The sequence below is a fragment of the Lontra canadensis genome, unplaced genomic scaffold (genome assembly GCF_010015895.1).
Source record: "Lontra canadensis isolate GAN:19392208 unplaced genomic scaffold, GSC_riverotter_1.0 scaffold63, whole genome shotgun sequence".
NCBI classification, from domain to species: Eukaryota; Metazoa; Chordata; class Mammalia; order Carnivora; family Mustelidae; genus Lontra; species Lontra canadensis.
Window position 1 is genome coordinate 11,301,322 of NW_022631057.1, and position 22,320 is coordinate 11,323,641.

Consider the following 22,320-nt stretch of genomic DNA (forward strand, 5'->3'; position numbering starts at 1 on the left):
AGAAACCAACACACTTGACTTCTCTGTGGGCACTGGAAGAGCGAGGAGAGGAGCAGCGAGCAAGTAGAGAAACCATCAGGGGAAAGCTACCGGACAGAGAATCCAGTGATCCGCCAAGAATCAGCTTAACGCTGAACACAGACGGTTCGCCCAGGAAGTACAGAAGGGGCAACTTAAAACATTTAGTGACCGTTACCATACCCAGGTCAGAGGCCTTGGCTCCGCCACACGAGGGCATATGTCTTTCTACAAAGCAATGGGGGCAATGTCTGTTCTGAGAAGTCGGAGGAAAAGGAAAGCTGGACTGATCAGGGGGCCACTCAAACAGTTGGAAGAGATTTTTAACTAAAGAACAGAGAAGGTGAGGTCTGCAAGCAGCTACTGTGAATGATTTTTATTGAAGAGGAGAAAACGGCTTCCACTAGGAAAGCTGTTTACATGTCCTTCTACAAGATTATACTGCTCAGAAGAAGGGACGGAGGCAGAGAGGCGTCAAGTTCTAAGAGATCGTGAATGCAAGCTTAGAAGCCAGAACTCTCCCCAGGAGCAGCGGTGGTGCCTAGGGTTAGGCTTTTTGCGGGCCTCGTGGTAGGAAGATCAGGAAGAGATCCATCTGGAACGTTGCCCAGTGCACTCCCATGACGTTGCCCCTCTCTATGTGCCCCACTCTTGGGGCAGTGGAAGCCCTCCCTCCTAGCCAGGCCACAATCAGACCGCCAGATACTCCTTTAAAAAGCTAGCCTGGCTTTCTAAACTGGTCCGGGTTCCTGGACAGCCAGCCTTTCCAGAGGAAGGCTTTGAAGGACTCGAGGCCATCACTGCCATGCATCAGCCTCAGGCCGCTGCCGAGGGCAATGACCAGCAACACGCCACCAACCACTCCACTGGCGATTCCTACTCCCAAGGCTATGGCCACCTTCTTTTTCCACGGTGGGTGCTGAGGCTTAGAACTGTTGTCCAGATTCACTTCCAGACCCTGATCGACTAACTTCTGATTCTCAGTAAGGAACTGATGGAAATTCAGGTTCACCAAGTGAGGGGGAAGGACCCGCAGCCCGAAATAGAGCCTCTTGACAAATTTCAAGTTCCTTAATAGCTGCACATCGCACCGGTATGTCCCAGAGTCATACTCCTGAATAGACTCAAACTTCACCAAGTGCGAACTGGCCCGGAAGGGTTTGAAGATTTCATCGTCAGTTGAGATGATGCCGCGAGCCAGCCTCCAGGTGAACCGGAAAGCCTCCTTCCCCACCTGCAGGATGTCTGAATTCAGGCAGCTCAGCTCGAACGCCTTCCCTCTGTGGACGGTGAAGTGGAGCATCCCGCAGACCCAGTTCATCAGACACTCCAAGCGCTGAGAAACACACTTCCTTCTCACGCCATCAGGGCCCACCTCGCAGACCGTCTCTTCCTTATAGCCAAGGCCACAGGTGACCGTGCAGGTGGTGGCATTGACAATAACCCTCCCCACGGCTTGCTGCAGTTTCTTTGGGATGGCCAGTGTTTTCGGTGAAGTCACCACCAAAGGCAGACCAAAGGCCAACACCAGGCTCCCAAGGAGGAAACCAGCGGCCGAGGTCCTCATGTCTCCCCACTGTCAGCTGGCACCCGAGCTGTCCTCGGCGAATCCTCTACATCATCACTCCATTCCTTTGATGCAGGAGCTCCCTCAACGTCAAAAGATGGGCTGCACCTGTGGTCAAGGACACACTGTGACTCGATCGGCACGGGTCCAGTCCTTAGGAACAGGCGAGGCCACAAGGCAGAGGAAAAAGTCACCACGTTGCTGCTTTACTAGCTCTTGCTCGCCGGTGCCCACCTCTCCAGTCTTCATTCTGTCCAAGCCCTTACCATGAACTTAAACCCACCCTCTTGGGAAGACAAAGACAAAGAGACTTCAGCTTCTGGTCAATGTCCAAATTACTTCGAATGCATTGCAAAGTTACTCCTCCTCACTCCACCCCTCCTCTCCGAACATGGGATCCAAATCAAAGAGCTTCAAAACCCCAATTAAATCTAACCCAGAAATCAAATACCAGGTCTAAAAAAATAAAGAGAATTACCTTGCATTAAGTTATTATTGACTTTAAAGGCTCCTAAACTTTCTGTAAAAAAAGGATTAAGAACTCTGGACTGGGAGGCAAGCAAGTGATTGATCCTTCCTGAATTTCTATTTCTATTTTCTCCTTTGTAAATTAAGACCGCCTTGGCTACTTCAGGGGGGTCACTTTGGGCAATAAATGATAAACTGTACATGAAAACACTTGATAAGGTGTGAAACTCTGTTCATGGGTAAGGAATTTTAAATAGAAATGAAAATTCACGGAAACAAGGACCAAGCTGCCCTTTTAGAATCCGAATGTTTATGGGCAAGATGGACAATACCAAATACAGCCCCTCTCCCCATTCTAGACACTCTTCCTTTATAAGGGCGCTGAAGGTATTTTTGCGGGGAGGGGATACATAATCCTGCCCACCTCTTGGCCTACTCCCTTACCTCCACAGAACACAGGAGCCCATCATTCACTTGGGTCAAGGTTGCTAGGAAACAGCTATGACCTCAAAGACGGATTATTAGGCTCAGAGCAAACCAAACCAAAACTGAGTGGTAGACACTCAGATGTGACAATGATTAAAACCAAAGACTTAAACAGACGTTATGAGTTTGAAAGTAATTTAATCTAGGGGGGAAAGTCAAAGAAAGAGGAATTTAACAGTACTTATACTTTAAGGAAGGTCCTTGGAAGGGAGGAATGCCCTCACATGCGTTTCCCCCAGCTCCGTGGCCTCTACTATGTACTTACATACACCAACGGAGTTAAAGAATTGAGAGAGAGCATTCCTAGATGATCTTTGTGATTTAACACCAACTCTTTGCTTGAATCGTTTATTTATAATCTTGTCCAGAGGCAGAACCCTACACTCCCCAAGCACCCCCTACCCCTCCCGGGTCTGCCTCTCTGCACAGAAAGATAGAGCATCAGCACAGTAAACGGGATTTCCTGTCCTACAACTCAAAAGGGGCTACTGAGTTTCAGAAGCAGCGTCCACAAAACCAACATCCACACCTGTTCTTAATAAACATCCGATTTTATTTACAAAGCATTAAAGCTTCAGCAAGAAGTAACCCAAGGCTAAGTCTCCTCTTGTACAAAACTATGGAACATTAAAAAACGAAATGGCGGGGTGGGGGGGTGGGGTTGGAGGGAAGGAATAACAAAAGAGAAGAGAATATGCACATATTGTACAGACGGAGAAAAATCAAACTAGAAAGAAAATTTCAGGAGCCGAAAAAAAATTCCGAAAGCATAAATAATTATTAGGAATTGCTGCCAGAGACCATCCGACAGGGCTGAAGCCCATTTTCTCAGTAGCCAGTTTAGGAGGCGGACGTAGCAGAAACCTCCCAACCTCCCAACGCACACACAAGCAGAGGCCACCAAGCTACCCTGCCCACGGGAGCTAGGCAGAGACCCTCTGTATCACAGTTTGTGCAAGATGGAGCCCACGGTGCACAGACACAGAGAAATGGAATGGAAACAATGTTTGCAAAACAAAAAACACGTCCAGTGAGCCACCTGCCAATCTCAACCACTGGTCTGACCTGAAGAAATGAAATCCACAAAAAGAGCATGGGAGGAAAAAAGCGGTGGCGGCCAAAAACACAGGCATTTTGAAACCGACTAGCAGGGAGCTCTTACTTCAACTACTGAATATTCTGGTTCTAAAAGATGGAGGAGAAAGAGGCTCTTCCTGATGTAAGTCTACTTTGATTGCTATCCTAAAATCCAAAAAGTAATCCCCTCGCGGGGCGGCCCACAGGGGCACTGGCTGCTGGAGGACTACACAGAGAAGAGCACGGAGACGATCCTCAGAGGATGCCACGACCACAGCCACGACAACAGCCACGATGACGGCTGGGTCAGGCAGCTCCGGGCAGCTCAGAGCTCTCTGCAGAGAACCCCCTGCACACCTGGGATCTGGGTTCTCCGAGAATTTCAAACACCTCATACACCTCATGTACTCGTCCATCCAACCTGCTACCTTGTATATAAAGAACAGCAAACGCAAGAAGCAGAAAGTAAAAAAAAAAATTTTTAAAAGCTAAGCGACCTTTCACAGAAAGGAAGAGACTGAAAACATGTCGTACGGAGAAGGAGCGGGGATACAAGGGGACACTGTCCCGACTGAAAGGAAGGGACAGAGATCCACACGCAATGATAAAAAACAATTTTTCCTTGATCTTTGATTTGAACTGTGTTGCTGCTGCTTTGATTCTGGACGATTTGACTTCCATCCTCGTGGAGATTTCCCCCACCCCAATGAAAAAGCAGGTTGTGGAGAGACACCTCAGGTTGTCTTCCTCTCTGGACGCCAGCACAGGTGAAGCCACATGAACTACTGATGATTCCTTGCTGCGGATGGACGAAACCAGTGCTCTTCGGAAACCATGATTACTGAGAGTGAACCACTACTGGAGGAAAACATGCCATGAAAGGAAAACAGAGAAAAACCTCGACCCTCTTACAGCCCAGCTTCTTGAGCAAAATGGGGTATGTTAAGAAGAGGGGGTCTTTCTCATCCTTCTTCCCTTTCCAAAAACTTGAAAGCTTTCGAGCACTTTCCTTTCTGCCCAGCCTCCGTACACAGCAGGGAAATACAGGAGGGTATCTGGTGAGAGAGTTAAGTTCAAAAATGGAAGACAGAATATGCAACAGAAGTTTCTCTAGGATACCGGCAGCAAAATTTCAGATGAGAATTAGTCACTTGAGGACATGCACGGAGGATGGAAGGCAAATAGGATAGGAAATATCAAGTCAAAATGATCCTGGGCACAAGAGTTAGAGGAGCAAAACTGGTCTCTTTTCTCCAGCAACGTAACTAAGCATTGAATTTTAAATGAGTCCAAACTCCTGGTGACGTCTTCACAAATCCTCATTCCTGAGAGCCTATGTGGACTTATGTTTGAAGGGGAGGGCCGCGTACTCTTCTTCCATAATTCACTTCTTCATTCAAATAGACGATTCCCTCCTTGTACCTCCTGGGTTGGAGGCAGAGGCCTTTGTTTTAAATTAAAGTCAATCTCAAATGACTGACCACAGTGTCCAGAGGCCACATGATGGCAAAGTGGGGAAGAACGAAGCACTTCAAGCATCTTCATAACAGTTCTGAGATCGCTCCCCCTGCTAAAGAGGGGAGACACAAAAAAACGTCTTTTAGCATCAACTTGAACCAACAGCGGGCAAGAACAGAAATGACGGATGCTGGATGATGCCCGACAAGCACACGTGGGCTAAGAACTCCCCCTTTACGTTAAAACCAACTCAACTCTCATTTACTCTTTACTGAAGCAACAAATAATCCATATCCCAAACCCCCATCCTAGCACTTTCCTCAGGACTGCCCCAAGGGGGGGAAAGGCAAACTGTTCAGAATTCCACACGTCTTCTAAACTGCTAACCATTCTCCAACATGTCGATAAATGGTTTACAATCCAAGGAGTGCAACAAGGAGAGGAAAGGAAATTCTAGGGTGCTACGTCTCTTCATCTTTCCTATATTAGCTTAATCAGTCACTAAATAATAATGCGCAACAGGCCCTTTTCCAAGCACCCCTGTGCCTTCGCTGACATTCTCCTCACCTTAGAATCCCAATATGGTGAAATGTTAATGAAACCTACTGCCGGCATTTCTATGCACCAATGTCTGATCAATAAATAAAATCCTCAATAGTAAAATCCAATGAACACTTCCCTGATTATTCCACAGAAGCTGTTCAACCTCTGAGGGGACATCCTTAAATGGGCTGCTGTAAAATATTAACTAGGAAGTGTAAGAAGAGAACAAGGTGAAGAAAACCCTCCCAGGTGCCATCCGGAATTGGGGGGTGGGGTGGGTAGGGTGGGGTGGGAACATGCCACTTGGTAGTTATAAAATGAGTAAAAAATAACTGTCCAAGTTATAAAAGAAAAATACCCATTTATAAATTTGCTTTTAACCCGACTTTTAAAGTAAAAGTTCAAGCACAGATGAAAACTGGCAATAAAAATATATTCCCATTTGCCTGAGGACAGATGAGAAATTAGGAGACACAAACTCTTCTAGATGCTACGTTGTTAAAAATCAAATTTAAACTTTATACAGTTCAGTAAGAGAAAAAGTTTCTTCAGCACTTCTTTTTCAGATCTCTCAACATAAAACATAACAACTTCTTGAATTGATTATTTAAAAGAATCCTTGCGGCGGGGTCATCTACTGCGCAGGACGGGACACCGTGCCTTGACTGCATTAAGGCTAGTTTGACTGACTGTGCCCAGAGGTACCCTGACCAATCTTCTTTAGGCCGTTTAAAAATGAATACACCATTAATGTTTTAAGACTAAATCACAACAGGAAAAACTGGTTTGATCACAAATCAGTAGTATTAATAACGAGCACTCAAGATGACTAATGAGGTATGTTATACTGATTATCTGAGGTCAGTTAATGCTTCTGTAACATCCTCATTCATGTGGACAGACCAAAAAACAAAAGAGGCCTGTTGAGGCATTAGGCAACAAGCCAAAACCACAGCAAGCAATAATACTATGAGTAGGTAAAATACAGCAAAACAAAAGAGCTCCGGGCTGTTTAAAATTTTGCCCCAAGGATCCATAGTATTTTGAGGCAACATAAAGAAAATCTCCAGTTACGTAAAATTAAGAAAAACTTAATCTCACGATGAGCAGCTGTTACTGGTACCTCCCGACGGCAGCCAAAGCCAAGGTGGCCTAAGAAAATGCTGGATATGAACTCTCAAAAATTACCAAATATTTCCTTAGCCCACCAGTAAGATCACAAAGAATGAGAAAGACTACCTATGAGCTATCTGATTTTAGCAGTTCATAAATTAGTCTTTCAAAGGTTGTTTTAAAAAAAAAAAAAAGAGAAGGAAGAGGTAAGGAAAAACCCTCACTCCCTGCCCAGCACTCAACATGATCGGACTGAGGAGGCTGAGGACTGGGGTGGCGCGGGCACCAGGGCAGTGACACGGCCACACTCACGGAAACCCGCATGGTGTCCAAGCGCCCCCAGACGCAGTGTCTCTGCTCGCTCTGGCCTTTGCCACCCCCAAGAGATGCAGGCAGACACACGCCACTTCATGCCCTCCTTTCCAAGAGGTCTTTAGACCATGTATGTGATGGGCCACAACTCTGTCACACTCGCTGCTGGTGACATTTACTGCCAAGAAGCCCTAGTTCTCCAGCAATGCTTGAGCCCTCACAGGGCGACAAGCGCCCTGGCGGTTCTGCTCAATGTCAAGTTTCCGTTCTGAGGACTGTCTTCTGGAGAGAATCTAGTAAGGAAACTTAGGGGAATCACAGAGATGGCGCTGACGACGTTGGTCTGGCCTCTCCGAAGGGTCCCAAGCTCAGGGCTGCCCGCACTCGGCAAGCTTCGCTGAGGGGTCCTCATGCATCAGCCGTGTGTCTTCATGGACGCGGGTCCCCTGAAGGCAGCTAACACAGATGAGCTATTTGATGGGGAAGAATTTTCTGTAGTCCAGGTTCCAGAAGGCCAGATTATCTCTGCAGAGGTCTGTGTCTCTCCCAGTCTTCCCACGTAAGCTCCTGCGGCACTGTGCGACAGACTGTGCCTGCCCTGTCAGGGCCTGGGGGGGCTTACCCCAGAGCTCCTTCTGTAACCGGTCACCGGTCAACTGCAGATCTTGACGAACCGCTGCCACTGATCTAGACTGACCAACGGCACAGCCCATGCCTACAATCCCTTGCGAACGATTCAGCTCTAATGGAAAGGTAGGGCACAGGGGCAGAGGTGGGGGCAGAGGTTGGGGCAGAGGCGGATCCGCCGAGCCTTGAATGTGCAGACACAACCTTCAGACGGAATTGATTTTTGAAGACGCTTCGACCTCCGGCACTCTGGATCAAGTTTCGTGTCTTTCCCTCTCCCGGAAAACCTACAGCGACCGCAGACCGCTTTTTACGGGAAATCTCTGAAGTGACTATAGAACTCAACTTTTTTTTTTTTTTTTTTTTTTTAAACCTCAGTGGCCTTTGCAGGGAAGCATGGCAGGAGAACCAAGTGAAAATCAACAGCCTGGGCCAGCCAGCCTTTGCCTGCTCTGGACCCTCCAGGCCGACCACGGCACCAGGTGAGGTACCACTTTTGCCCTGAGAATGCCACACAAGAGATAGGAGGTTGTCCCGAAACTCAGAGGTCTGACGGGAGTTATGAGACACCCAGTGTCACCACGTGGGACAAGCAGCCTCCGCAAAGCTCCAGCCCACGCCGCAGCCAGTCCCTGACACTGGAGGCAGCCCTGGGGAGGGAAGAAACTATGATGTCCCTGATCTGAGGTTTTTTAAAAATCCTGCCTCTCAGCACTCTCTGGTTTAATCTGGCCACTGCAGTTCTGGAGATTTCCATTCAGGAAAAGGTCAAGGAACAGGGTCAGAGAAGCAAGGAGAAAAATGGGAGGAAGGAAGTGGTTTATGTGGGGAAGCGCGTCCTGCACAGGGTCTCAAGAAGCTGGTGAGATGTCTGCGTCCTCTAGGCAGCTGTTCTGTGTGTGTGTGTGTGTGTGTGTGCGTGGTCATAAGGGGGTACCATCCCCCTGGCCTGGAACCTAGAAGTCTCTAGTCGCTTTAAAGGGTGAAGCCATTGAAACAGCTGCCTCTCACTAAAGCTGGTCAACTCAAGCACCCGATAAAAATACCACACAAAGTCAGAGTCTAGTTTACAGCACTCTGCCCTTCAAGATACAGCTTTTAGCCTTTACTGAGATCAGAACCTCATTTAACCTTGTCAGCAAAGTGAGCAGGAATATACTTCTAATGGGCCCTAGATCCTGGCATGCACTCTTGCTCGGAGCTCGAAACGCTGACTTCTAAGATTGAAGTGTCTATTTTACATACAACTCAAAATTTCACTGCAACTATTCAGTATTAGGAGAATTTTAGGAAATAAAGATGGCTGACTAAACTTCCCCACATTTGATGCTGACTCTCATTTAGACATTCCTGAAGTACAGCTAGGAAAACACCACTGCTCTTACACTCTGTGCTCTAAAATCTGACAGCGATTCATGGTAAACCCCTTGGGGAAGGCCAAAGATACTGCCTGCATCAACTATAATTAAAAGTCATGGGGCGCCTGGGTGGCTCAGTGGTTTAAAGCCTCTGCCTTTGGCTTGGGTTGTGGTCCCAGGGTCCTGGGATCGAGCCCCGCATCGGGCTCTCTGCTCAACAGGGAGCCTGCTTCCTCCTCTCTCTCTGCCTGCTTCTCTGCCTACTTGTGATCTCCGTCTGTCAAATAAATAAATAAAATAAAATCTTAAAAAAAAAAAAAAGTCACTGTACTAGAACACTGTATTAAAGGGAGGAAAATGTGAGTTTCCAAAAACTTTTAAATGGTTTATAGGCCATACCCATACTATTAAAAAGCAAATGATTAATTACTCACAGGTTCTGAAGAAGCTAAGAGACTATGACCTATAATATTTCAATTAATTCAGTACGTTTGGCCATATCTTATTTATTTATTGATCTTTAAGTGGGCCTCATGCCCAGCATGGAGCCCAACGGCGGGGCTTGAACTCACAACCCTGGATCAAGACCTGAGCTGAGATCAAGAGTCGGATGCTTAACTGACTGAGCCACCAGGCGTCCCTCTGGCCACTTTTTAAATCACCCTGAAGCATTTCAGCTCTCTTTAAGCCAGTAGAATCTATTTCAATTTAAACCATGTTTTTCTGTACTGGCATATGCTTGTACAAAAAAAGAGGTTATAGAGGGGATCTTCTTTTTTTTTTTTTTGACATTAATCTATTACTGACCTGCAATCTTTGTTGGCAATAGCCATGTAACTCTTCCCAGCTATTTTAAAATATATAGAGAGCCTTAAGTGGACTCAGTGTGGACGTGCGGACTGGTTACCAGTGGAACACCGTAAATACTGGTGTTGAAACACGCTGGTGCTCTGTGCCATGTGTTGGTCATGAACACCTGAATCTAGCACATGTGAGGTAGAATTACTCAAAGTGAGTCACTGAGTAGGCTTAGATTCCTGACAGAAGGGAATTCATGTTCCACGATTAACTGATTGCGGGTGGACCTCAAACAAGGAGCCGTTGCACGTTCTAGTCATGTGTCCCATCAGCACACCGGGGGTCACACCCTGAAGTTGAATATTTTAAAGCAAGAGGAAAAAAACCTGAGTACAACCGCTGGTAGCTGATCAGTCCTGTCCCTAAGTCTACTGAGCTAGCCACGGGAAACCAAGAGCACTGTTTTCACTAAAGCAGGGCTTGTACACAGAACAACATTTTCCAAAGGCCGTTGATGTCAGAAAAGAAATGGACTCCACTTGATTACTATTTTCCAAACAAGAGACCATCTAGCCTACATTCACAAGTATTTGACAGGAAATTAAAATTGTTCTCCGTCCCCCAATAAACCCCCTCAATCTTATAAAAGTGACAGAACTCCGAAAGTTTCAAAGGCGCAGGTGTTAAGAAGCTACACGGATACTGTAACTGCTGTCTTTTTGGTAATAATCTCCTATTTGGAAAAACATTTCACCTTCTTCCTTAACATGATGGTACTACTGACAAGTTTTTGTTACTGCTTCTAGACGACGGAGAAAGAGCCACCACCTCTGGGATTTGACCAGTTTAAAGAAAGACAAAATGGGCGTCTTCCCCACAAAAATATTCATACAGTATCTGTGGGCAGTATCAGAGGAAAATAGACTCCCGGAAACTTACTGATGGACCCCAGGTTAAGAGCCACTGAATTAAGCCAAATCTGTTTAGCCTACCCTCAGTGTCAGGCTAACACTCTGCGGAAGTCTACCAGCGGGAAAAGGAGGGAAGGAAGGAAAGGCTGCAGCTAAACGGAGTCGGGGCTGTACAAAGCAAGGCCGCGAAGCAAGCCAGACAGCACTCCCAGTGTGTCCTTACCTGCCAACGGCTGGCTGAGCTCCGCCTGCACTTTACCCTTCGCTGATCCTTCCAGAGGTAAACCTCTGTCCCCTTTGTAGAGTTTCGGTTTAAATGGAGAATCTTTCTCTTTACCTTTTGATCCTTTAGGCCGGCCTGCTTGCTTCTTCTTGGATTTGCCATCCCCCTTCACACCCAGTAGTGGATGGACTTCTGTAAAAGGACAGAGAGGCACGGGAAGGGATCCACACACCACTCATCCCAGCACCCCATCCAGGCACAGGGCCGCATGCCATGACTCCCTGGGAGCAAAAACTGGCGCCCTCCTGCCCCAGACTCCTTGATATTCGGAGAGAAGTGGACACTTACTAGTCATAAAACTGTGAAAAGAGTGGCTGCTGAATGAGAAACGGTCGCTTGGCCAAAGGGCACACGTGGCCTCCACGACCTGCCACAGTAGCTCTCACCAAAAAGGCAGCTGAGACACACAGGGATAAGGGGTCACACTGAGCCATACCAGGAACGCTCGCGGTCACTGGCAGGCGAGAACAGAAAGGGAGGGGGGCCTCGGATCCAGGCCAACCAGGGCGACAGTCCTGACTCTTCCACTTCCCTAGACCTTGGGCAAGCCACCTGACCTCTCCCAGCCTAAATTTTCTCCTTTGTAAAGCAGAGACAGTGAAACAGCCTGCGGAGTGGATGTGACACTCAGCAGTGGCGCATACACACAGCAGCGCCTGAAACCAGCAGGTGCGCCAGCAGCAATCAGGGAAACATGGAGCTGTGTAATGAACGGACCGCGGCCAGCGGAAAGACAGAGGAGGATGGTCAGTGGCAAACACACACACACACACACACACACACACACACACCCCACAACCTACCCCAAGAGGTGAGAATAAAAGCTTCTAGAGACAGAATGTAAAGGCAGGGAGGAAGAATGAAGAGATTATCCAGGTATGACCAGTACTTTACCACCCCATAAAACCACTCTACAGAAAAGAAAAGATGGTGTAATGAAACAAACTCGGAGCCAGAGGTCAGAAGATGTCATGCTGTCATTTAACCAAGTACCCGAAGGCACAATGTCTCCATTTTAAAGGAGAAGTGAAAGCAGGTGAAATCATTACAAAGTGTAAGGAGTTATTAAAAAAAAAAAAAAAAAAAAAAAGACTCCAGGGAAATTTCCTTCGAGGTAAAAATCACTCCAATGAGAAATTACGACTGTGCTGGAGAGCAAGAAGTGATGTCTACCAGGGAAACAGGGAGAAGACGCAGCCCTTACCATCATTAGGTACTCCTTGAAGTTCTATATTGGTTGTTTTGGGTTTCTTCTTCGGTGGCTGGGACCCGTCTGCTGAAGACTGCCTCTTCTTCTCTGAACTAGCCCCTTCATCCATCAGGGAGGTTTGGACCGCATCCGGTGGGGGGCCATAAGGATTTTCTTCTGGATCTTCTACCTCAGGGGCAATGGGTAAATATAATAGAGCCTTTGAATCTTCCAGCTCTTCATCACTATTGGGAACAGGATCAGGCAAGGGATTGGAAAAAAGAGGAGACAGTTGCTTAAACCATGAACCCTTCCTCTAGGGCAGAATCACCTATATTAACCATAAGCAACAGGTATGGATCTAGAATTTTAAGAAAGCCAAGATGAGTAAAAGAAAATCAGACAATAGGAATAACAAAATCAGTAGCAAAAATAAATGGTATAAATGAATTATCTCAGTTCTTCAGATTTTCTTTGAGGGGAAAAGGGAAGGGATTTCTTGTACACCAAAGGAGTTCTCACTTTGAACTAACGAACGGAGCACAGACGGGCGAGGCGAGCCGTACACCAGGGCCCGAGCGGGAGAGGGAGGAGCGCCCCGCGGCCTTGCCTGCAGAGGCGGCTCACCTGCTACAGAAGGCGGCAATCGGGTCCACACTGGTGACATCGACCTCCTCGTCCTCGGCAGCGTCAGCCCCTGCAAGAAAGAAACGGCACAGGTCTGAGAAGGAAAAAAACGGCTTCTTACTTGCAGCTTAATGATTTCCGTAAACGAAAATTCAAGAGAAACAAAGGAGGAAAGCCAACAGTTGGTTTTACTCCATCATTCAACAAGTGGGTGTCGAACGGCCACCCTATGCTGGGCACGGGGGATACGGTGATGACCAAGAAAGCCGCACACAGTCCGCCAGTAGAAACCTAACCAGGGAGACAGATAAACAGATAATTTCAATTCGATACAGTAAGTGTGATGTGCTAGGGAGGTGAGGAGGAGGAACAACTTATGTGAGTTTGGAAAGGCTTCACACAACATAATCCAGCAGCGTCAACACAATCCAGAACATGCCGCCTCCTTGGTGACCTTCCTAAAACATGGCGGGGGTGGGGGGTGGGGGGAGATGCACAAGTATTACATGTACGGACCAGCACTTCCAAGCTGGAAGAACCAACCCCAATCCCAATTCCCGGATTCCTGTCACCATCAGGTGGTCCAGCAGGCAATGACCCGTGTCGTTAATTACTTAGTGAGTAATTAACTTACAACCAGGAATACTAAGCATTTGAACACAAGAACCCCTATTAGATATAAAGTCCTGTGTTAGACAACCATAGGGATTAAAAAGTCAAACCTCACCCAGGGGCACCTGGGTGGCTCAGTGAGTTAAAGCCTTTGCCTTCGGCTCAGGTCATGATCCCAGGGTCCTGGGAACGAGACCTGCATCGGGCTCTCTGCTCAGCAGGGAGCCTGCTTCCTCCTCTCTCTCTGCCTGCCTCTCTGCCTACTTGTGATCTCTGTCTGTCAAATAAATGAAAAGTCAAATCTCTATTCTAAAGGAGCTTCCTACCTAGTTCAGACATTGAGATAAAAATAATAATGAGGGACGCCTGGCTGGGTCAGTCGGTAGAGCAGGCAACTCCTGCTCTTGGGGTTATAAGTTCAAGCCCTGCATTAGGCACAGAGTTTACTTAAAAAGCAAACAAACATTGATCACTATCAAAATCCTAATCAAATATAAGACCTGAATGCTTACCTTGGTCTAGGCCCTACCCTGGTGCCTTACACAAATTCTCTTATTCACCCCAACCCTAGAAGGCAGGTTCTGTTATTTCCACTATTTTACAGATGAGGAAACTCGGGTTTAGAGAATAAGAAGCCATTTTCCCCAGGCAGTCGAACTCCAGAATTTGTGCTATTTACCTTCATCTTCCTGCCATGGGGGTGACAGTATCTAACACGGACTGAGCACCCGGCTGGTGCAGGTGATCATGTGATCATATGATCACGTGATCATCCATAATTCACCAGGAAACACCGTGAAATGGCAAAAGAGCTGCTGAACCCTGGCAAAAAGGCTCACAGAAGCCCTCAGCTGGTGCGAGCCACACGGAGACTCTCAGAGCACTGTCAAAACTGTGGAAGCGTAAAGAAAGAGAGACTGCAGTTGAGAAATATTACCTGTCTGCTCAGGCTCACTCTTATCTTCATCTTCAATATCAAACTCAGATTCCCTTTCCTCATATTCCACATTTTCATCCAACTCCTTGAAGTCTGGGGCAAAGGCACTCCAGTTTTCCTACGCCACAAACAGAACACACTATTTAACTGTGTGAGAACTCAGTGATCTGCAAGCTTGACATTACTGACAGAAACGAAAGATCAGAGCACACGCGAGACTCAGAACTCGGGAGAACAGATCTGGCAGATAAGAAAATGAGGTATCTATAGGTTTTACTGTCCTAAGGTATTTAGATCTTAAACTTTCCAAGTTCTTAAACTACAGTTCTTTCATGAGAACTGCCATCTTTAATCTTTTCAAGATGTAATTATCAGGTAAAACGCTACATATTCTTAGGAGTACAAGGATTACAAACATAATAAAAGTTGTTCAAAATAAAACCAAGATATAAAACAGAAACTAACAAGTTGAAAATAAGAAAAGCAAAAGAAAACTCACTCTCGGGTAACAGAGAAATGTAACAGAAAGTATACCAGACTTTCTCCCTGAAGACAGAGGTAGTAAATCAGCTTTGGACCAAACCTTCCTATCAAAATAAAGCAAAACTGAACCGATTTAATTAGGTGACAAGAATCACATGCAAAAGAAATGAAATAGGTCATGTTTAGCTTACAACCTATAAGGGTCTGTGATATAAAGAAAGGATATCTAGCTTTAAAGCAACTGAAGCAGAAAAAATACTTACTACTTGGTTTTGTGCCCAGATAGATACCACTCCACTTGAAATGGATGCTATGATGGGTCGAACGGGGTGCCACTGAATTTAAGGAAAGAAAGGAAAATCGGCTCTAAGAACGGATCCGAGATTGTCTGTTACACATCAGTAACACGAGCAAGCTCCCGTGCTACTCACAGCCACATCCAGGAGGAGCTCTCCTCTTGTCCCGTGGAGGATCTTCACCAGGTTGCCAATGCTTTTCTCCCAGATGTACAAGGCATGCTGCCGGGCTGAGCCAGCCACTATGTACTCCCCATCCCCAGAGAAACAACATTTCTTCCATGGGGTCCTGAAGGACAAAGAAAGTACCCAAGGAGAACCAGAAGCTGAGCTCAGGTCACAAACTGCCCCCTATTCTTCTAGGTGGCCATACACACCTATTTACCAAGTCCTGCAACTTCTGCATGGGCTCGGGCTCTCCATCTCTTCCACAAGTTAAGATTTCTCTGCCATCATAAACTCGGATTATCCGATCTGCTGTGTTAATTAAAAAGCAACTAGAGAAAGGATAAAAACATCAACACAAGAAGTCAGAAATCCATTTCTGTTCATGTTTTCTGTTCCTACCTGTTAGAACAGTACCACAGAAAACTACTCCAGTGAGAGGAGACTCCGTGATAGGCTGGAACACTTATATATGTACTTGCCACCTTCCAAAGCGAAAGAGAATTTGAAGTGAAGTTATGTTGTATGCTTTCTGTGTATCCCTAAACCCTATGTGCAAAAACTGATCTTCAGAATTTTTTTTTAAATCTTGAGTATTTGATTAAAATCCAAGACCTCTAAACCGAAACCAGCTTGCTGGGTTCACAAGGTCGTAGTTAGACAAAGAACGAATGCTTCATTTCTTTGGCCTATCTTATATATAACACAATCTTCCTAATGAGCTGATAAACTATGTCATTTTAAAATGTTAACTTTTGAGGGGCCTGGGTGGCTCAGTGGATTAAAGCCTCTGTCTTCGGCTTGGGTCGTGGTCCCGGGGTCCTGGGATCAAGCCCCGCATCGGGCTCTATGCTCAGTGGGGAGCCTGCTTCCCCCCTCTCTCTGCCTGCCTGTGATCTCTGTCAAATAAATAAATAAAATCTTTTAAAAAAAATAAATAAAATGTTCTACTTTTTACTATAATGACGTTGGAAATCTGCCTAAAAGGTAAATGATTTCACTATTTTCCTACAGAAGTCACTAAGCTTTCCTGAATTCAAAAGAATTTTGAACATGAATGTCCAAAGTACAGAGGATGGCCCTATATGAGACAGGACTGTCACCTCTCTTCCTGACACTGACAACCTAACTCTTCTCATTTCTTTTGACATATCTACTTCTAGCTGGGTAACCAAACTTACCAGAAAAACATCTGAAACTAAAAGGGTAAATAGTTTTATGTAAATAGAGTGTATGTTCAATTACTGTGAGAATTCTGCGACATCACTTCGGGTTATAAAAACAGCTGATCTTTACCCAGAGCGTACCGTGTGGCAGGCATTATAGCTCTAAGCATATACACCGAGATATCTTTCCTACAAAGGGACAGCCTGCTCATCTCCAGAAAAAGAGGATGTGACTGCCAACTCAGTGCAATAAATTCTATGAATGTAAAAAACCAGATACCAGGGGCGCCTGGGTGGCTCAGTGGGTTAAAGCCTCTGCCTTTGGCTCAGGTCATGATCCCAGGGTCCTGGGATCGAGCCCCGCATCGGGCTCTCTGCTCAGCAGGGAGCCTGCTTCCTCCTCTCTCTCTCTGCCTGCCTCTCTGCCTACTTGTGATCTCTGTCTGTTAAATAAAATAAATAAAATCTTAAAAAAAAACCAAACCACAAAAAAAAAAAACAGATACTGACTGTTTCTAGTTATTTTTAAAGTAAACTTTCTTAAAGATTTAGGTATCATATACACAAAAACTGTGAATCTCAATGTATTTTTGCATTCTACTCACTTTTAAAACTGTCCCTAAAAAGACAAGGTCTCACCTCCCCTTCCGGGCAAACTCTATGGACTTAATCGCTGTGGTATTGCTTGTTCCAGTTGTTACTCTGAAGGAAGCAACAAGATCCTGAGAATCTGTTTTTAGGACCAAAATCTAAAGTTCAAAGGAAAAAAAAATGTTAAGTATTCTGATAACTTACAGTTATTAGATCTGGCTTCCGTTTCTGAGACTGGGTAAAAATATAAACATCTCGTGTATTCAACCTGATTAACTGATACTGCCTTTTAATTCTTCAAACCATGTCTTAATATGTTCTTAAAATACAACATTTAGTGTTAAAGACAAACACCGTATGAGTCCACTTACATAAAGACCTAGGGGAGCCAAATTCATAGATCTAGAAAGTAGAGTGATGGTTGCCAGGGGCTGGGGAGGGAACAAGGAATAGGAGGTTTCTGCTTAGTAAGTACAGGGTTTCAGTGTTATAAGATGAAAAGAATTTTTGGAGATACATGGTGCTGATGGGTACACGATAATGTGAATGTAGTTAATACCACTAAACTACACACTTAAGAATGGTTAAGATGGTAAATTTTATGTTGTATTTTACGTTATGTGTATTTTACCACCACTTCCAAAAACGGCCACTTTCTAAGGCAGCCATGAAATTATAGTAGCCTATATACCCCAATCACGAAAAACAAAAAACAGTAACAAAAAAACCACAACAAGTTGCCTATGCAAACTCTAAGCTTAAAAGGGACCTTACAGGGGCGCCTGCACGGCTCAGTCATCTGAGCATCAGACTCTTGGTTTCGGCTCAGTTTGGGTCTCAGGGTCAGGAGATCAGGTCCCACACTCAGCAGGGAATCTGCTGCTCTCCCTCCCCAACTCCCTCTGCCCCTCCCCTCCACTCATGCACGTGGGTGTGCACCAAGCTCCAATCTTTAAAAACAAACAAACAAAAAAACAAAATAAAACAGGGACCTTAAAAGCCCAGCTAACTTCTTACTCCAAGTAACTTAACTTAACTATAGGTTAAGCTGGCCTGAATTACACAATATTTACCGAACTATTAAGACATTTTCATCAAATGTGTTCCATTTTATAATATGGCTTTTAAATTTTATAAATGAGTCACGGCCCTTCGTTATTAGCAAAAGGCCCTTCTACCCTTACTAGCCCAAGAAGTCTCTGATCACTCTAAATCAATAGAACAGAAATTATCACGAAGGCGTGAGATAAAAGCAGGCCACAGTTGCCAAAGGGAGAAGACATGCTTTGTCCAGGGATAAAAAATATTTCAAAGGAAGCAGAACAAGTCAACATGAAGTAAACCAGTGCACAGGACGACTGATGCTTCTTTCACTAGCTTCCAGGCTTACCTTGCCTTTTGCATTTCCCGTATAGATATATTCCCCTCGCCTATCAAAAGATGCAACCACGTTCAAATCGGAGTCATCGTCTACCGGCAGAACAACATGCTTGGAATCTGAAAGGGTCAACATGACAGGAGCAGATTTCATGGGACACACGAGAACCTTGTTCCTGTTTAAAAATATGAACAGTACATTGGCTGTTGCTTTGGTATCAGAAGGCTGATGCTCCTGCCCTCTTCCCTGAGCCCTGTCACTACCTCCATCAACTCTCCCAGCTCAAGCAAATTTAAAAGAGTGAAAAAGCCTGACGTCTAAATGTCTAGTAACAGGGAAGCGACTGAACATAGCTGTTGGGATCCTAGTTTGACAAAATAAAATGCAGTCATTAAAAATAAATATGAAGTAGCAGCAAACTAGAAGAAGAAATATGTATGCAATAAAAAGGCAAAATGCTAACGAAAACTGCATAATATACATAATTTATGTACATCTCATCTGCAGAGAACGCGCTTTGTGAGTTATATACAGCACTAGGTAACAAGCATTATACTCAGAGAGAACTTGACTAATAAAGAACCAAGAGAAATGAAGACAGTTACGTCTGGGTAATGGAATGGTGGGTAACTCTTTTTCTTAAATGTAGTTTTAAACGTAGTTTCATTTAAAAAAAAATAGTTTTAATATTCAAACTATTTCCCTCTCAGGAAATTCAAATAACCAGGGGAGGATGGAGGATAAGGGGCTGGTGGGGGGGTGTGTGTGGAAACCTCCAGGTTGAGGACCAGTTAATTATTCTTCTTCCTACCTCTGCCCACTTCCAAAGCCTGAACACTGCCTGGTTTTTAATTATATGATACAGTAACAGTCTCCTTAAAAACTATGCAGTGGAGCCAACTTAGACAGAACATCGTTTTATGCAGATGATGTGAAGAGATGTGTGCTCTTGCCTGCTACAGCCCCCCACTGCAACTGTCATAAGCCTGGAGCTAGTCCACAGAGAATGAGACCCTGCCCCGGGGGGGAGCCACGCAGATGAAACATACTGATCTCGCGGATGGTACTGGACTTTCAGGATGGGTGAGGGGAACCGAAACCTCTGGTCGCAGTCACCAGAAAGAACGTCCCACTGCGACACTATGTTGTCCGTGGAAGCGCTCACGAGCTTATGGCCGTCTCGACTCCAGCTAGGAGAAAAAGGGGTAGTTTAGCACATATCGTAAGTTCAGGTACACTGTACCAACTCTTAAGGACAAAAATACATGAGTCACTTCCTGCCCTAGCTGCAGGAGCCAACAATAATTCTTTCTTTTTATATTTACTCAAATCCACAAACTTTCCCAACGAAACAATGAATAATGTCTTCATGACATTTTTGTATGGAGTAACAAATGCTCGTAACAGTGCAAGACGATAGTAACAAACGGCTCCAGGAAATAAAAGACTCAAACGTTTCAGAGTCTACAGGCTGCTCGCTCTTAAATGTTGAGGTAACAAGTATTCCGGGGGTCGGGGGTGAGGGAGCACCTGAGTTTTCTGAGGCTGTCCCAGAAACAGCACCACCACAGCATACACAAAACAACAAAAGGAAGTATCCGTTATTTAAAATAACTAAGAAAGGATTTAATTCCTCCTGCTAAGTATAGTTAAACACCCTGAACATTACACATAAAACAAACACAAAAAGACTGGGGGCGCCTGGGTGGCTCAGTCCGTTAAGCATATGCCTTCAGCTCAGGTCATGATCTCAGTTCAGGGTGCTGGGATCGGGCTCCCTGCTCAGCCAGGAACCTACTTCTCCCTCTCCCTCTGCCACTGCTCCTGCTTGTGCTCTCGCAAATAAACAAAATCTTGATTAAAAAAAAAAAAAAAAAAAAAAAGACTCCGAAGGGCAGAGGAAAAACTGATTGACTAGAGATTACAGGATATGAGGAATGACACATTAGAAAGTTCCTTGGACTCTCTCTCCGCCTGCCCTCTCTGACTACTTGTGATCTCTCTCTCTGTCAAATAAATAAAATCTTAAAAAAAAAAAAAAAGAAACAAAGAAAGAAAGTTCGTTCCTTGGATTTTCTTTTTTGCCTTACATATATCCTAGACTGAGTGATGGAGAAACCAACAGCCCAACAATACCAACAGGCTCACACAAATAAGGCCTCAAGAAGAGCCTGCTTCACTAGCCAAAGGACCAGCAAAGGACGGCACAGAGAGACAGAAAACTTTTAGGCAATAATGACTCTACTCCAGCAACCACCATGGAAAAAACTGCAGCCCCAACTCCATCCCAGTCAACAGAATCTAAACAGAATCTAGACCTCCACTCTTTCCTAGTCATAGCAAGGCACCCTTCTCCACTAACTGCACTGGTCCCAGAGAAAGCTCGGCAGGCAGCCAGGTTTCCATACCCACCAGCCTGGAATGAGTAGTGAAGGCCACTGGAGAAGAAGAAGAAGGTACTCCTATCCCTCCCAGCCAGCATGGTTCAGACCGGGAGGCCAGTGGGGAACCTCCACTTCCACCCCCACCTAGCACAGTAAAGCCACAACACTTGGACATCTAACCCACCTGGCAATTAACAAGACGTTGCCCTTTCTTCTCTGCTGGTACAGTGTCAAAGGAGGCCAGTTAAAACACAAGATTTAAATATGCCCTACAGTCTTACAATACCCAAAACGCGCAAGTTCAATTGAAAATGACTATCAATCCAAGAACAACAACAACAAAAATCTTGACCTGAATGAGATAAGACAATCAACAGATACTAACAGTGACATAATACAGATGTTAGAATTATCTGACAAGGATTTTAATGCAGTCATCATAAATATGTTTCAGTAAGTAATTACGAACATGCTTGAAATAAATGAAAACAAAACAAAACAAAACAAAACAAAGTATCGGCAAAGAAATAAAAGATGTAGGGAAGACCTGAATTTTAGAAATGAAACACAAACTGAAATAAGAAATCCTATAGATGGGTTCAGGAGCCAATGGAGAAGGAAAGAATCAGTGAACTGGAAAACAGAGTAATAATTACCCAATCTGAGTAAGAGAAAAAACAGACCAAAAAAAATGAACAGAACCTCAGGGACTTGTAGGACTGTAATAAAAGATCTACGATCCACATCACCAGAGTCCAAGAAGAGAAGAAAGAATGCGGCTTTCAGGTACTGAAGGAATAATTCCTGAAATTTCCCCAAATCTGGCAAACGATAGAAAACCTATAGAATCAAGAAGCTGAGCAAACGTCCAACAGGGTGAGTCCAAGATACAGAGACAAATCTCTGAAGCCTAAAGACAAAGCGAGAGAGGAAGGACATGTTACCTATGGAAGCAAGTCACGTGCAGATTTCTCACCAGAAAGCATGGAAGGGTGTGGGGCACTCTTCACGTGCTGAGAGAAAAAAAGCTGCCAACCCAAATTCTATTGTTGGCAAAAATATCCTTCAGGAGCCAAAAGGTAAATCAAGACCTTTGGCCAGATCTACCCTAAAAGGATGATTCAGGGAAGTTTTCTAAATGGAAAGGAAATGATAAAAGAAGGAATCTCAGGACATGAGGGAAAAAGAACTATGAAAAGAATAAAAATATAGGTAAATAAGGTCAATTTTTTTCACTCTAGCTTTGACATATGAACCAAAATTTGTAACACTGTCTTATGTGGGTCTCAATGTATACAGAGGAAATATTTAAGACAATTATATACAAAGAGGGGTAAATGGAAATTTTACCATTTCTATACTTCACTTGAACTGGTAAAATGTCAACACCAGTAGGCTGTAATAAGTTAGGTATACACAACGTAGTATCTAGTAACCACTGAAAAGTTACACAAGTACCCTCAAAAATATTAT

The 22,320-nt window shown here is 44.9% G+C and overlaps 2 protein-coding genes across 3 annotated transcripts in view; both read right to left on the bottom strand.

The window, feature by feature from the left end:
* Positions 1–591: 591 nt before the first annotated feature.
* Positions 592–1,636, bottom strand: TMEM81 (transmembrane protein 81). Its single transcript, XM_032878429.1, has one exon. The coding sequence runs from the start codon at positions 1,583–1,585 to the stop codon at positions 737–739; it is 849 nt and encodes a 282-aa protein (XP_032734320.1). The 5' UTR covers positions 1,586–1,636; the 3' UTR covers positions 592–736.
* Positions 1,637–4,191: 2,555 nt separating this feature from the next.
* Positions 4,192–22,320, bottom strand: part of RBBP5 (RB binding protein 5, histone lysine methyltransferase complex subunit) — a 35,333-nt gene continuing 17,204 nt past the window's right edge. Inside the window, exons 4-14 of one of the 2 annotated variants that reach the window (XM_032878428.1) lie at positions 19,513–19,653; positions 18,476–18,638; positions 17,134–17,243; positions 15,541–15,660; positions 15,299–15,452; positions 15,131–15,202; positions 14,385–14,502; positions 12,836–12,905; positions 12,224–12,453; positions 11,074–11,151; positions 4,192–5,186 (exon numbers count right to left, since the gene is read on the bottom strand). In XM_032878428.1, coding sequence (XP_032734319.1) covers positions 5,158–5,186; positions 11,074–11,151; positions 12,224–12,453; positions 12,836–12,905; positions 14,385–14,502; positions 15,131–15,202; positions 15,299–15,452; positions 15,541–15,660; positions 17,134–17,243; positions 18,476–18,638; positions 19,513–19,653 — 1,285 coding nt within the window. In that variant the 3' untranslated portion in view covers positions 4,192–5,157. Of the gene's footprint in view, positions 5,187–10,959; positions 11,152–12,223; positions 12,454–12,835; positions 12,906–14,384; positions 14,503–15,130; positions 15,203–15,298; positions 15,453–15,540; positions 15,661–17,133; positions 17,244–18,475; positions 18,639–19,512; positions 19,654–22,320 lie in introns of both variants that reach the window. The other variant, XM_032878427.1, reaches the window with a different exon arrangement.